The sequence below is a fragment of the Chrysemys picta genome, chromosome 8, assembly GCF_011386835.1.
Source record: "Chrysemys picta bellii isolate R12L10 chromosome 8, ASM1138683v2, whole genome shotgun sequence".
NCBI classification, from domain to species: domain Eukaryota; kingdom Metazoa; phylum Chordata; order Testudines; family Emydidae; genus Chrysemys; species Chrysemys picta.
Window position 1 is genome coordinate 38,998,876 of NC_088798.1, and position 15,948 is coordinate 39,014,823.

Sequence of the window (15,948 nt, forward strand, 5' to 3'; positions counted from 1 at the left end):
ACTCTCAGTTGGGTCCCGCCAGAACCGCATCGTCACAACTTATCACAATGAGAAACCCTCAGCCACATACTAGAAGTGCATTGTGATTGATTATCTATGCTTAAATGAATGATGATATATTACTCTAAATTTAGGTTCCATTGCTTTACTGTATTCTGTTTTCATTCAGTAGGAAAGAAGTTGCTGTCATGAGAGGGTATGGATGGAGATTATCTATCTATCTATCTATGTGTGTGACTGTGAGTGTGATTTTTACACACAACTGCACTTTTATTTTATTATTTTTTTGGGCTTTCCCATTTAATCCCACCCTCAAGCAGAAGTTTCTCTGCTTCCCAGGGAAGGAGCTAGAAGGCATCAAAATCTTATGAAAGCTGCTGAATCCAAACCCCAAATGTAGGCTTACTACTGACAGGTCTTAGTAAGTGGACAAGAAAAGAAATAACCAAGTTCCAAAAGAGGAGAAACAAAAATATTCATGTTAGTTCTTAACAATCTTATAGAAAGAGAAAGGAGCCCCTGCAAAAGCTAATATTTCATGTTATCTTAGAATAAAGGCAGCTGTGCTATAGAATTCCAGTACTCAGCTCCAAAAGGTTTCTTTTTCTTACACTACCAGATATTTCAATAAGAATATTATAGTTGTGTTCATTGTCATCACTGTCTGGGCAAATGCATTTCATAACAATACATATAATTCCTATGACTAGTTGTGTATAAACACTATCAGCCAAATTTTCTTCTGGTATAACTCCACTGACTTCAACAGTTATTCTAGCAGAAAATTTGGTCCTATCTTTCCCCCTTTTTCAGCTTATGTGAAAAGAAGTAGTTAAATATAAAGGAGATGGGGAGGTTTTTTCCTTTCTCTCTGGTACAAAATGTACAATTTTTCAAATTTTGTGTGGCCTGGGGAAACATATTTAGAAAGTTTTATACATAGCAAGATTCAATTTGAACTGCAGATTGCTCATGAATGTATGTTGGTGGATTTCTGAGGATATGTTGGCAATATATGCCCAAGTGTCAAGGATTAGTACTCAATTCACAGCATATAGGGCCTTATCTCAGAATGCTGCATTTTAGAAATTGCATGCCATAGAAATAAGAAGACTCTATAACAAGATGGATAAAGCAGAAGAAATTCTCTTGACTATGATACTCTACAGAATATGATCATTTCCCACCATACAAATGTTACAAGGCTGTTCTGCTTTGGATATAAGGCTTTTATCCCTGTGTGCCAGCTTCACTGACACTTCTATTACCTCACAGTTCACTAAGGCATGAAACAAGTATGGTTGCTCCATCTTAATGAGAGCAAGCAGCGTAATAACAAAGCCTACATGCTATGGTCCAGAGCCTCAGTGGGTTTAAATGAGCAGATCTTTACTTGAAGTCAAGGAAGATGTCAATTTACACTAGTTCAGGATCTATCTGCAAATTATATATATATATATATATATATATATATATATATATATATATATATATATATATATATATATATATATATATATATATATATATATATAAATATATATATATATATGTGTGTGTGTGTGTGTGTGTGTCCCAGCTAGTCACGCACAAATGTGTATTTGGATTAAGGGACCCATCTGACTTGTGGGTGTCAGTAGGATTTAGAGACATGCCCCATATAGTTCAGTGTGAAAATTAGTTATATTTTAAGAAAAATTCAGGATTTCCCCATTCTCCCTTAACATGGTGTTGTACTAAAATAAAAACTCATTTCTTTAGGATAACAATACAATGAATTAAAAAGTAACAATATTAAAAACTTTGTATGCAATATTTTTTTTCCTTTCCACATACAAACAGATAATTAAATATCGATCAGTTAATTAATCACTTTTAGCTACAACTGAAATTCAATCCTGAGAATAGTAAGCTGTTCTCCTCTGATTTCATTTACACTGAAATTACACAGATAGGCTTTCTCAAATATTTGATAGAATACATTTTGTTCCAACTCCATTTGCTCTTCTACAAATGCTACTGTAAAGGTCCTTGAGTTCACCTGTCTGTTTGAAATATGAATCTAATTTTTAGATTACACATAGAAGTTCAGAGAAAGAGTTAATAACACTTTTTTTCTTTAGTTCTACATAAACAGAGACTGCGGTATGTTGTGTTAAAATTTACTGACATCTGAACATCAAATACAAGTACTGGAAGATTTTAACTAATCTAACTAATAATTCATCATCTCCATTATTTCCTAATCAGCCTGCATAAAAGTCCTGTGGCCAAACTGAAAAGTACCTATTTTCGTTTCTTGTTAAAAGACATTCCTTTGCTTGACTGCTCTGCAAATTAAGAAAAGAAACTCTGTGGCAATGCTACAGAGTAAGATAGACTGTAGGTTTCTTTTCAGTTATTCTAATACAACAGTATACATTTTCTGGAACAATAAATATGGAAACAAATCTATGCTAAAGAAACATTAGCATATTTTAAACATTTCATACTCAAAAAATGAAGCCATTTGTTCTTAAATACTTAATGAGGCTATTTTTCAAAAAGTTTCCCTTGTATAGTAAGTCTGTAGCATCCACACAAATGCTGTGCAGTTTGATGTGTCCAGACAGAAGCATGCAGTAAGTTACAGCATAAAGATTAATAGCTTTAAAAGAGATTTACAAAGAGGCAACTTAACCCGTAGCCTTGTGGTCCCTTAAAATATCAGTTCAGCATGAAGATGGCTTACAACACATCAGAGCTACTTACTAGAGTATCTGAAGTGGATAGTGTGGTGGTATTTAGTCCTACCAGAGATGGAAGAGTTTGGGACATCCAGTTAGAGATCATTGCCATGGTACTAAGAACAGCACCAAGCTTGAGCAGTGGAGGACTCATTGCTGTGGAGCTAATGAGTTTTCATAGTGACTGATTATCATCCTAGTGCCGGCTGGCAGTGAGAGGCGTGACTGCAGCACTCAACATCCACAGCATGAAAGGAGATCAACCTCCCTAGATTTAATCATCCATTAAAAACACACACAGCCTCCCCCAGCTTCTGTTCTTCTACTCTTACCAACAGATACTTCAACAGACTGTCTTATACTGACCACTAAGCCATATAGTACTTTGTATCTACATTCATCTCGGTTAATGGTGGGAAGGATTATTAGAAAGGCCAGGAAAACACAAAGGCTGTCGTTCTCAGAAATTGTTTCCTAAAATAGCTATTTACTGACTTTTGAAGTACTGACTTAAATTATCAATATCAATAACTCCACAGTTTGCAAAGCTTGTTATTACATGTTCACAAGCAGTACAGAAGTAGAGTGACTGAAGAACAGATAGCTATGCTACTTTTGGGAACAGGAACAGAAAATAAATGATGTATGGTTCAAGTAGGGGTAAGGGAGTTACCGATTCCTTAAATCTGCTTCAGGGTCTTCTGTTGTCTAATGTGATACAATGATTTCTAAATTCAGTGGCAGCTTGTACTGATTTGTAGGGAAGTCATAAAATAGAAATAGAACAAAAGCTTGTACCACAAATTGTGCAATATGGGTAATTGTTATGTGTATAGTATGTGCATTTTGAAGATGTCTCTAAAAATGGTAGGTAGAGGAAGTTTTCTTAACAGTATTTACTTGAAAGAGTACTTGGTGAAAAGTTTATAGGAGACGGAATATTGTATTTGTTCCTAAGGTGAATGCTGGAGTTTGTTTCAAAATTTACTTCCTCAGAAATATATTTTTCATAAACAATTTTGGCAGGTGATATGAAAAAATCCTCAAAGCAATTGAAAAGATACATATTTATATAGAAGAGTGGGAGCTCATGAATGCATTCACTGGAATTAAGCTTTCTAAACCTCCAGAAAAGCTTTTGAAATTCTCAGAGCTTGTGTTCCAAATTCATGCTAGACTTGTCTCTCCCAAATGCTCTTAAAATGATTTCAATCAACCTGTTACTTAACCAAGAAGTACAGAAAATCAATCATTGTCTTTTTAAAATCAAGATATATAGGAAAAAACACATTGAGAGCTACTATATAATCTTATGAGGGACCTTGTGGCACAAAGGCTCAGCAGCAAATACAAGAAATACATGCATCTAAATATTAACGACTTTCATGGAATTGCACACTAAGCTAAAATGTTAAATTTCAAAATATTGAAAAACATGTTACTCACTGAAGAGTGCATTTAGGGATCTGTGAGGTTTTAGTAAAGCAAGAAACACCTAAAGCAAAAATCCTTTTGAAAGATGCATGTCTAGCAAATCAACAACAATTAACAGATAGTTTAAAATGTGAGGCAGATTGTAGGTTTACTTATTTATGAGCCACTTCAACACAAATGATAAAATATTGAATGTTGACAATTTTACCCTGTATTGTTTATTAGGCATGATAATAAAAGGTCTAAGTATGGAGAGTTTTTGGGGCCCCCCTTTTTCAAGTATTATAACTACAAAAAACATGACACCACTTATGGCTTTATATATGGGTTTTAGGTGGAAGATCATAGTATTTTACACACATTAGATAGAGTGGGTAAAATCCTGGCCTCATTTAAGTCAATGGCAAAACTCCCATTAACTTCAATGAGGCAAGATTTCACCTGTCTGTTATCTAAGGATCTTAAACTGCTGTACAAACATTAATTATAATTCACAATGCTCTCTGAGGTAGGTAACTATTTTACAAATGGGGGAAACTGATATAAAGAGGGTAAGTGATTTGCCCAGGGTCACACAGTAAATCAGTGGCAGAGATGGGGGCACAACCAAGGACAGCTGTCTTTTGTGCTACCTAACAAATAACCCTCTCTGCTCTGTTGTGTTTGACTTTTGCCATATGAACTAGTCTGCCCTTAACAACATTTTGTTGGCTCTCATGATTTTTTAGATACCTATTCTGACTATTCAAATGAAATGAGCCTGATTTTGATCTTAGTTCCACTGGTTCCACACTAGTGTAACTCTAATGGCTTCACCTAATTTGCTCCAGAATTTATGAGTGCAGAATCAGCCCCAATGGGTCAGTTGTATTGTATATTGATTTGTTCTACATGGTTTCTGTTCAACAAATGCTTTGCCTTAGACTAAAACTAATGTTAATGGGTTGGATGCTCAAATGTGTCAAGTAAAGGAGGAGGCAAAGGTGGCTCTAGGTTACCTCTACTTCTTCCCGTATCTTGAGGGCAGCTGGAGATTGAGCCAGCCACCGGATACACACAGAGTAACCACAAGGCTGTTCTAACTTAAGCTTCCCTAGGGCTCAGGATTACCCCTCTGGTTCTAACATACCTCTGGAAGGCCTCCTTTGGCATCAAAGCTGGGGGCAAGGGTGTGCTGTACCCAGGGGTGATGGAAAAATGTTTACAGTGGGGGTGCTCAGAGCCATTGAACCAAACTGTTAAACGCTGTATATTATGGAAACCACTTCAAGCCAATGGGTTCGGTAGCACCCCCAGCACCTTTAGTTCCAGTGCCTATGACTATGCCACCTTTATACCAGGCCTGCAGTGGGGAGAGTGGGGATCCTCAGCTCCCTAATTAAGGCAGCTTTAAGTCCCATTGGTTTCAGTGGATTGGTTCCAAAGGGTATGTCTACACTTACCGGAGGGTCCGGCGGCAGGCAATCGATGTTCTGGGATCGATCCCGGAAGTGCTCGCCGTCGACGCCGGTACTCCAGCTTGGCGAGAGGAGTACGCGGCATCGACGGGGGAGCCTCCCTGCCGCGTCTGGACCCGCGGTAAGTTCGGACTAAGGTACTTAGAATTCAGCTACGTTATTAACGTAGCTGAATTTGCGTACCTTAGTCCGAAGTGGGGGGTTGGTGGGGACCAGGCCAGAGAGTCATAACCAAGGCCAAAGGCCTGACACTGATGTGTCTATTATATTTATAGAAGAATGTGTAAAGGAATGGATCTTTCAAGAACTTGTGGTCCTTTTTATACGACTACCATATCTAAAGGAATGGTCAACAAGTGGACTCAAGGTTTATTATACTGTTTTCGCCACATTCTGCTAAGAAGAGGAAGTTTTCACCATCTGTAATACAAGCTTTGATTGGCTTCCCACAAACTGGATGGTTGTGCTGCCTTAACATATTAGCCCTATTGCCATTCAAAGAGATGCTGTTTCTTTTGCTCATGCTGATGCTACTGCACACTAATGTGGGACGAGATGCATACTCCTATCTTCACACAAAAATAGATGATCAGCCAACTACAATTTCTCCCTCCACAACTGGAAAGAGCAGTAAACGCTACAATTTTCTACCTGGAGCCGTTTCTTGATGTGGACTTTTCCTCCATTTCCAACCCAACCTCAAACAAATAAACTACACAGAACCACTTCTTCTACTACTATATTTCTCCAAGACATATAGAGCTCATAAAGTATTTAAAATTACCTGTACTTGGCATATGAATGTAGGTGCCTGACATCTGCACACTTATTTATCCAGAGGGCTTTCTGGATAAAAGACACCATTCTCTTTACTCTTCCTTCCTCTTTCATAGATCCCCTATTACAGTGATCTTCCTTTCAACAGATTTGGGCTGAGTGTGTCCTCCCTCTTCTGTAAGTATTCATCCCACCCTCCACCACAGGAGCTCTCTAGACATAGGTCCAAGACACTCCTTTCCTCAGGGCTGAGCATGCAAGCACCAATGTTTCCAGCCCCAGTTGCTCTGACTGAGAAGACTGACTTTGAATTCAGAACCCAAATGCATGCTCCTTGCATCTCTGGGAGTGCAAATATTTTTGCTAGGATTGGGAGCCAGTAAACTCTGATCCCAGCTCTGCCACTGACTCTCTTTTTGTCATGTAACCTCTCTTTCCCTGTCTGTAAAATGGGCTAATATTGTATCATGGATGCCATGAGAACCCATCAGTTAATGTTTGTAAAGTCTGTTGAAGGTGAGAAGAACTATATTTCAGTGCTTATTATTATTACTATGGCCATCTCCTTCCCCTTCCTAGTTTTAATATTCCCCTTTGAAAATATATAAGCTCCTTGTTTGGCAGGTTTCCAAAGACTGAGAGGTGGCACACACTAAATTACATTAGGCAAATTAATCCAATTTCTGAAGAGAATCTCCTGGGTGGTGTGAAACCGAATTAGGAAAATGTATTTCAGTTGTGAAAATTTGCTTGAGCTGAACTATTCTAAAAAGTCACAGTAAGTTATTTGGAAAGGACCGACTCACTCCTTACTCATCTGACATAGGATTTATTCTTAACCAAAATTCCACTTTGAGAGAAGGCAGAAAACTGGCAGCAGTAAAATGAGAAAAAATATCAAAGTGTAAAAATATAGAACATTTATATATCTTGCTTGTAGCTGAATCAAAATAAATATCTGAAAGCTATTGCTGCAGTATACAAAGTGAGTTTTAATAACTGCAAGAGCACTGACCCTCATCCACCATTTTTTACCTGTCAATGCGTCTGCTACTTTGCTCAGAGGTGCAGGTGGAAATTTCCCACAAACAGAACCTCACATTGCAATGCAAAAGGCCTACTTATGATCATGCAGATATTCAGACTTAAAACAAAAGAGCCATGTTATACTGTTGGATAAAACAATAAAATCCTAAGCCATTTGGGACATTATGCCAAGGACATCTTGGGGAGCCTTACAATAAAAAATATATTGCATCCATAAAAAGAACAGAAGAATGTGAATTGGTCCTTTACTAAGTTAAGAAGTACACTTTCAATATAAAGTCATTTCCTTTACTGAGGCCCACACATAGCTCACATTATGATGTACTAAAGAGAGAGAAACCTGACAGCAGATTTCTTGAGATAATTTGGCTGCTCCAGATGCCAAGACAATAGTGTGAAAAGGCTGTATCATCAGCTTACAAAAATGTTTAGAGTGCAACTAGAAGTTCTGAGCTCAAAGATCTTTAAGATCTCCATTTGGTAAAATAAGACAGAGATTCAGACCCAAATGAAATGTGCATGTAACTTACTGGAGAGTGTGTGTTACAGGTTTCTTTAGCTCAAGCTGTAGGAACTTGTACTTTTTGCTCTGGAGGTTGCTGAATTATGCCCCGTGTATCAGCCATGGTCATCACATAACCACGCACACCTAGCATATAGTGCAGAACTCAATGCTCTAGAGGGCAGGTGGAAGTGGGGCCTGGGCAGAGATCCATTGTTACTAGGAGTGTATAAATGGCATTGCTGCTTCAAGCGTTGGGGTGCTGGAGCTTCTGGGAGTGACACTGCATGTTTGGGAGAAGAATTGTCTTCTGCTTTTTGTCTTCCTATCACATATCCCAGGTAACTGGGCTGAGCATGGTCTTCAGGATTAGGCCAAATTGCACAACAGTGCCAAGGTGTCATGTTTTGGATCCATCAAAGCAGTTGTGTAACATCAGCAGGAAGGGTAAAAGGGAAATGTAATCAAATCAACTTCCAATACAGTTATAGATCAGAGTCTGTTTCAGTCGTAAACTTAAATCCAAGCCAGGCTTTTTAGAGGGAAAAATTTATAATTTTACAATAACAGGAGCAACATATTATTCAACAAGAAAACCTCCAATAAACTCTTAAGATTTCCGGGAAAAAATCTGCTTCCAAAATATCTGTCCCATCAGGAAATAAATCAGGGCATTCCACATTGCTCAAACCATCCAACACTGAATGTCAGACATACCATGAGATACACATTCAAATTAGATAATTATCCAAGATATGCAGAGCGTAAGTCAGGCCAGAATTAGGCCCCTATGGTGTGTGTAGAAATAGAGAGAGACACACACACACACACACGCACAGTAATGTTCTTTGTGTTATTGCTATCCAATGAAAACTGAATGTCATTAAAACTTAGAGAACATCTGCAGTAGTACTACCATTATTTCTAGACTAGACTGGAAAGAAAACTGAGCTTTTTTTTTAAAGAAAAACCTCATTTCCTGTCTACTAAACATGCATGTTTTTTCCCCTTTCCCCCCCTGAAAAGGAATCTAATCATTTTTGGTATCCCCGTAAGCGCTTTAACTCAGTAATGTACTGTAATGTGGTAGTGAGTTCTACAGATCAATTATGAGTTCTGGAAAGAAGTATTTACATTTATCAATTTTTAAATGTTAACTTTTCATTTTAATGGGTTTTCCTCTGTTTCTTTGTTATGAGAAGGAGTAAATATAAGCACCTGATTTAGTATCTCTACTCTCTACATATCATTAATGTGATACATCATATTTCTCTCCTTTCTAAAACATATAGTCCTAATCTTTTAAAATCTTTCCTCTTGCCAATCATACCATCATTTTTGTTGCCCTTTTCTGGAACTTTTTTATTTGTGCAGATCTTTAATGAGGTGTGGTGACTAATGTTCCACATGCTATTCAAGATGAGGGTATACCATTGATTAATACTACTCAATGGAATTGTTATTATTTTCTATTCCTTTCTTAATGCAGCCTTGCATCCTGTCTGTTCTTGACCACTCCTGATTACTGATGTTTTAAATCCAGAATGATGCCAGCCATAAATCTTTTTGCTGAATAGTTACACTTAGTTTACAATCTATCAATATGCACGAGTAATTCTGATTGTTGCTTCCAATATGCATTATCTTTCATTTGAACTGGATGGCCTAATTTTCTAGTTTTATTAGGTTCTTCTGAAGTTCCTCAGCATCCTTTTTAGACCTGACTAACTCAAACAATTTTCTTTCATCCCCCAATTTTGTCACTTCACTGTTCACCACCTCTTCCAGAAGTTAAATACATGCATTAAATACCACCAGTCCTAGTACAATTCCTTTGGGGGAAACCACTGCTAAGCTTCTTCCATGCTGAAAATCAGTTACTTATTCCTTTGTTTTCTCCTCATAATCAGTTTCTGATCCACAGCAGAACATTACATGCCCCCTTCTGACTTCTTAGTTCCTTAATTGTCTCTTGTGATGGACTCATCAAAGGCTTTTCAAAAGCACAAATGAATTACAATACTGGTTGTCCTTTATCCATTATATATTAACATTTTCAAAGAATAGTAATTAATGGAGAGGCATGATTATCCTTTACAGCGGCCATGCTGGTTTATCTTTATCACAGCATACTCATCTAGGTGTTTTATAACTTTATATTTAATTATTTTTTCAATTAATTTAGCTGGTACTGAAGCAAAACTCACTGATCTGTAATTAGCCCCAAGACCTATTTTTAAAGCTAGGTACAACTCAGGGTGCCATCCAGTATTCCGGATGAGCATGTAATGATTCTGAGCTCCATGTGGGTGCACCCACACAGAGCTCTATTGACTTCTATGATGTTTGACTTGGTGCCAAAATCTGCCCATGCAGAGCCCATTATCTGATCTGGGCTTTAGTCTCTGACAGTGGCTTGGAAACAGTACTGTGGGGTAAGTATATACCAGTCATCCCTTGTGGGGTGTGATCCAAAGAATTTGTGCAGCCTTTATGTAATGCTGTATGTGTCTGTAATTCTGAAAGTCTGCTTTCTCTCCATTATTTCAAACCATGACAAACTTCTGATTTTCAATCCATATTAAGTTTACTGGTTGGATTAGATACATTTGAAAAAATCATATTCTTTGACTTACAATAGCTGAAAATTTCAGACATTGCCTTTACTGAATTGGCTTTGAATGAAATCCCATTTCAAACTGCTTTTCTCACTGTCTTTGTAAAATCTTAGTGGGTGACTAAACTACGTCTTTATGTAATTTAGGCAATTGCATTTCAAAGTCTTGGGTTGAAAGTCCTTCTTGAAATATCACCCCCAGGAAAAGTGTTTCCGGAATTTCACGAATTTCAGTGTATCAGTAATGGGGAAACGGATATATCATTGGTTATATATTTCTAGTATAACTAGGAAAACTACTTATTCAGGCATTTAAATAAAGAACATATTTCATTCTGCAAACATTATATTCAATTTTCTCTTCATTGTAACTGTGCTAGAAAATTATCTGGGTTACATACATTTCAGGCATATTTTATTTAAATAATTAAATGAACAAATTACAACTTTTTCCTTCCATTCTAATAAAAAGTTCTTATGAAATATTTTTTACTTACACCATACTGTATGTATCTAATGTCCTTCATTTTTATGCATTCATTTGTAAAGTATGTAATTCAAAATCACGCTGCCACAGAGCACTTCAGTGAGGAAAATGTGTGCATCTGAAAACAGAATTTGGCTCCATCAATGGAGCTGTACACTGGAAATGTGATTTGTTTGTGTTTTCCTTAGAACTAGACAAAATATTTTCATAAATACTTGAAGGAATAAATCATTTAAATCACTTTGCCTTTTTTAGCACCTCTCTTATTTACAGAACGGGAATGATCACGGAAATGAGAATTTTAAGCAAATATTAGCGGGACACAAATGTTTGAAATAATAAATATGAGCATTTGCACTTGCATTTGCAGGAGAAATCTGATTCAAATAGTTATTCTCATCCAGTTCGAGAGCAGAAACAAGACCATGTGATCTATGTTTCCAATCAAATCTAACACAGCTCAATTTCAGATGTCAGTGGAGGGCCTCCAGATTTACAGACGAGTAACTGGCCAGTATAACCATTCAAATCAACGCCTTCCACAAGGTCATTCCAAGGTCGATTTACATTTCATGACTGTCCTTGAATGAAATTTCACTTTTATACATCGAGGAATAAGGCCATGTTATTTTTCTAACTTTCTGTATTTAAGTGCCCTTTTATGGTGATGGTAGATCCATGCATGATTTGTTGGCAGGAGCTGGTGAATAAAATTGACCATGGCCATCCTTATTTATAGTGGGGAAAGGATCCTTTTTTGAGTTGAACTTCGAAAGTGCTGGTATCTGAAAAGTAGCAGGTGACTTTTCTCAGGTCACAGTGCTGTAAAGTTTACATAGCTCTTTCCCTACTAACAGGTGTTGCTTTTGTTACCTCAGTGATTGGATCTTTTTAATGCGACACCTAAAAGCAAGTGAGATTTTTTTTCTTCTCTTTAAAAAAAAGGCAGCCTGAAAGAACACAGCTCTGGGTAAAGACTTTACGTTCTACCGCTGTCCCTTGTCCTTACTGTAACACACACACCTCTTAATACTTGTCTTTGGCTTTTTAGTGTCTGGATTTCCATCTGGACCTTTGGCTTTAATGTTCTCTCCAGGTTTCCCAGATTCCTGGAACATATGCTGTTACCTGTGCCTACAGAGAGAAGTTTCTCCTTAGTATATTTTTAATGAACAATAATAAGTTTCCTCTTTTTAGGACCACTAGATCTCTACTTATTCTTAAACTTATGTCTGGCTATTTTCACCCCTGCTGGGGCTACTGAAACTGGTTGAGCCAAACTTCCAAAAACGTGGCCACTGTTTATGTGCATGCAGCTGTGTATGAACTCCTTTTGCTATCTATCACTTGTAGGTTCAATGGGTAGAATTTACGCAAGCAGAGCACCTTGAATGCACAGAAAAGCAGTGAAAGAGTAGTGCAAGTTGAGCATAATCAAGCTTTGTGTTTCAAAATGTGTTTATCATTTATTTTGCTAATAGACAAATGTCTCCATGCATGCAAATGGAGGCCAGGTCGAGGTTTCATTGAAAATTTGGACCATTGTGCTGCATCCTAAGTTTTCTGTCCCTCTACCAAGTCCATAGCACTCAATAAGAGAAGAAGAGACCTAAATATAAGAAAAGGGTGATTTTAAATGAGAGCCTGACTAGACCCTCATCTAATACCATCTGAAAAGACAGTCAATACCCAAAGATATAAAAAGTAGGGATCTTTATTCCTCTCAAATAAACAGAATTTCCTGTTCTAAAAATCCCACAAAATGTGTATTTTAAACCTTGCCCCCAACAATTATTTGCTTGCAACCACAGTATCCTGAAATAATGTAATTGAAAATTCTGTGAGAGGAGCAACCCAGTATTTTGAAAACCCTCATGAGGCAAAGAAATTATATTTTCTTCTTTTTGCCCCTCTTATTAACTGGCGTAAACTCACAATAAACAGTTTCTATGCTTGCCAGATGCTTCAGCTTTGCTGCAGCATTTGACCAACCTAAAAAGACATTTATAGCTTTGTATATTTTGCCACCAAGAACATAGGCTCAAATGGACTTGACATTGCAGAAAGAAATTTTTTTCACTGATTAGTCTAAAGATTTCAGACTTTTGGTTTTAGTGATACTATTAAGTTTTATGTTAGAAATACTAATATTCTGAAAGATTAACCCCATCCTGCTTAGGCAAAACTCTTGTTGCAATCAGTGGGTGTTTTGCCTCATACAGAATCATATCCCACTTGAAGTTTCCTAGTCTAGTAAACAAGGCTATTTGTTATTTCAGTTAACATTCCAAAGGAGAACCTTAAATAATATTTTGTCTATTATCAACATATATCAGTTTTTACAGAACTCACATAGTTCCATCTGTCTACTGAAAATGCGACCAAATGAACTGAAATATATTTATCTGAAATATATTATTGCACAAATATCCATATTTAAGCACAGAATTAATACATCTCTTATTATTTGGAAAAATGTGTAATGTCACTTTTCTTAGCTCTAAGTCAGGAGTGTCTTTAGGAAATGACTTGCTTCATAAAGCCATATATGGTTTATTAACTATGTATGGGATTAAAAATGTAATTTACTTTTTAAAATTTGGTTTACATTAAGTATAGGACATGGAAAATGAAAGCAAATTGACTAGAAATTGGATTACAGTACATTTAATTAAACTTAAAAGAATGTAAATAACAGTTATGATTTCATTCATATTAAAAATTCTGATTATATAAATATCTTGGCTCTAGTTCCTCAATACTGTACATCAGATTTATGTTGATATAACTCTTCTGAAGTCGGAGTATAAAACTGGAGTAACAGTCTGGAGAATCAGTCCCCTTGTATGGAAGGAAAGAGTTCCATTAAATGAAGAAGAACCTTCTACACAGAGGATCCTCTGGATTCTCAAGTCAGTTGTCAGGGTCCCCTCAGCTTCTCCTGCTGGTAGGGAGAAACCCCACCTCCCATGAGAGAATTAACAGGAAACTTCATGAGTTAAAGCACATGTAAAATATCATACTTAATGTGCACTAACTATTACTCATGTTGAAGTGTTCTGTTAACTGTTAGAGCTTTCTTGGCTCTATCTTAATGTAAAAATAAACACCCAATCCTGCATGGAGATACGCAAGGCTATTACATGAAGCAAGCTACAGAGTAAAACTTGTTGCTATTCCATGTGGTAATATTGGCTCCTATTACTGCCCTTTTCTGTGCCACACCAAGCATGTGTTTTTTTCAAAGCAACTGAGATTTATTAGCACAACTGTGTATACTTTTAAATGAAATTTAAGAAGCTAACATTCCAATTTTATTTTCTCTTTTTACTTTTCAAGTGCCCCCTCCCCCCAAAAAACCCCCTCCAAAGTCCTCTTTCAGCTTCTGGTTAAATCTAATTCTATTATGAAGTATGGCTATAAAATCTTGGTGCTCCATGTTTTCCCTCAATGACATCCATGTTAAATTTGATCAATTTTAAAATTAAAAATATTTTCCAGCAGTCCAGACTACAGGCTCAATCTGGTATCTGAATATCAAACAGTTCTCTCTGCTTTGTATATTGCATATCACCAGTCATTGCTTCTGTCATGATTTCACATATAAAGAGCAAAACACGCATTTTCCATCAAAAATAGCTTATTTTTAGGTTAAGGAAAACAACAAGAAAGAACAAAGTGATCCCGATTCAAAGCCCACTGAAGTTAATGTTTGGCTCTGCTGAGAGGGCACAGTGTGTTTCATCTGTGACAGGGTGCAGCAACTCTAAGAACAAATGACCACCCTGTCTGAGAAGAGGCAGAGTTCTTAAGAAATGTAAAAGTGAGGTACACAGAAAACAGACATTAAATTGAGTTTCTGAGCACCATGGGAAGTAAAATATAGGAATCAAGATTTCCTGTATGACATGAGAGGACAATTTTGTCCTAATCAATCAGAGCTTGGCTGGAAGCTTTGTTAATGCATGAGGCTTCCTCTTTTATTCCTGTTTATTATTTGTATTCTGGTAGTGTCTACAATGTGCTAGATACTGTCCACACACAGAAGAAGACAGAGCTTACAAATCTAAGTAAGATACAATAGGATAGGGAAAGGAATACCATAAGAATAACTATGTATTGTCTATACCTAACTGCATCTCAACCTGCCATTTATTAGCTGGCATCATGGCAGAATTGAGTCTTGGAGAGGGCTTTGAAAGAGGAGAGGGTGATTGTCACTCAGATGGTGTCACCTGTTCTTTCATATTATCCCTCTTTTGTATCTTCTAGGAATGTCCCAAACTGAAAGTCTGATGTCAGAATATTGATCTAAGAGTTTTCAAGGCTATATAACCCAAATCATCATTGTTAATGTGTTAGATGTTGTGATATACTGAAATCAAATAAAAATTGATGTGATGCTTTTTTAAAATCTTTGTAATTTATTTTAAGGCCACTGCCAAGTGGTGTAATGTAAATAAGAATCAGGTCCAATAAATAGACCATCATGAATGATATATAGCCACAATAAACCATACTATAAAATAATTAAATCCAATATTAAGAGTATCAACAAAGAAAATATATTGAGGAGTCATAAAGATATAGTAAAGTACATATATAAATACACTAAAATACATATTTCCCTCCTGACTGGAAAAAGAGGAACAGTAATAGTCACCAAGAGGAACCAGGACAAAACAACAGTAACCAGAGACTTGAAGTGAGGTCTTGTAACCAAGCTACTAGCATACAGAATGTATATAAAAGGACTGGGAGACAAGTCCAATACTTTTCCCAGCATTCAAAATAAGACTAATCTGACCAAAATGAAAGCTTTATGGCCAAAATTTAGCTAAGTGCTGCAAAATTGATTTTATTAGAATAGCAAAATAAGTTTGTTTGGTTTGAAAAAAACA

The 15,948-nt window shown here is 36.7% G+C and overlaps 1 protein-coding gene across 5 annotated transcripts in view; it reads right to left on the bottom strand.

The window, feature by feature from the left end:
- OLFM3 (olfactomedin 3) overlaps nucleotides 1-15,948 on the bottom strand; it is a 130,844-nt gene that overhangs the window by 33,240 nt on the left and 81,656 nt on the right. The window contains exon 1 of one of the 5 annotated variants that reach the window (XM_024107330.3): nucleotides 2,752-2,932. The exons of 3 other annotated variants lie outside the window; for them this stretch is intronic. In XM_024107330.3, the coding sequence (XP_023963098.1) occupies nucleotides 2,752-2,880 (129 nt within the window). In that variant the 5' untranslated portion in view covers nucleotides 2,881-2,932. Of the gene's footprint in view, nucleotides 1-2,751; nucleotides 2,933-15,948 lie in introns of those variants that run through there. One more of the 5 variants, XM_005300876.4, reaches the window with a different exon arrangement.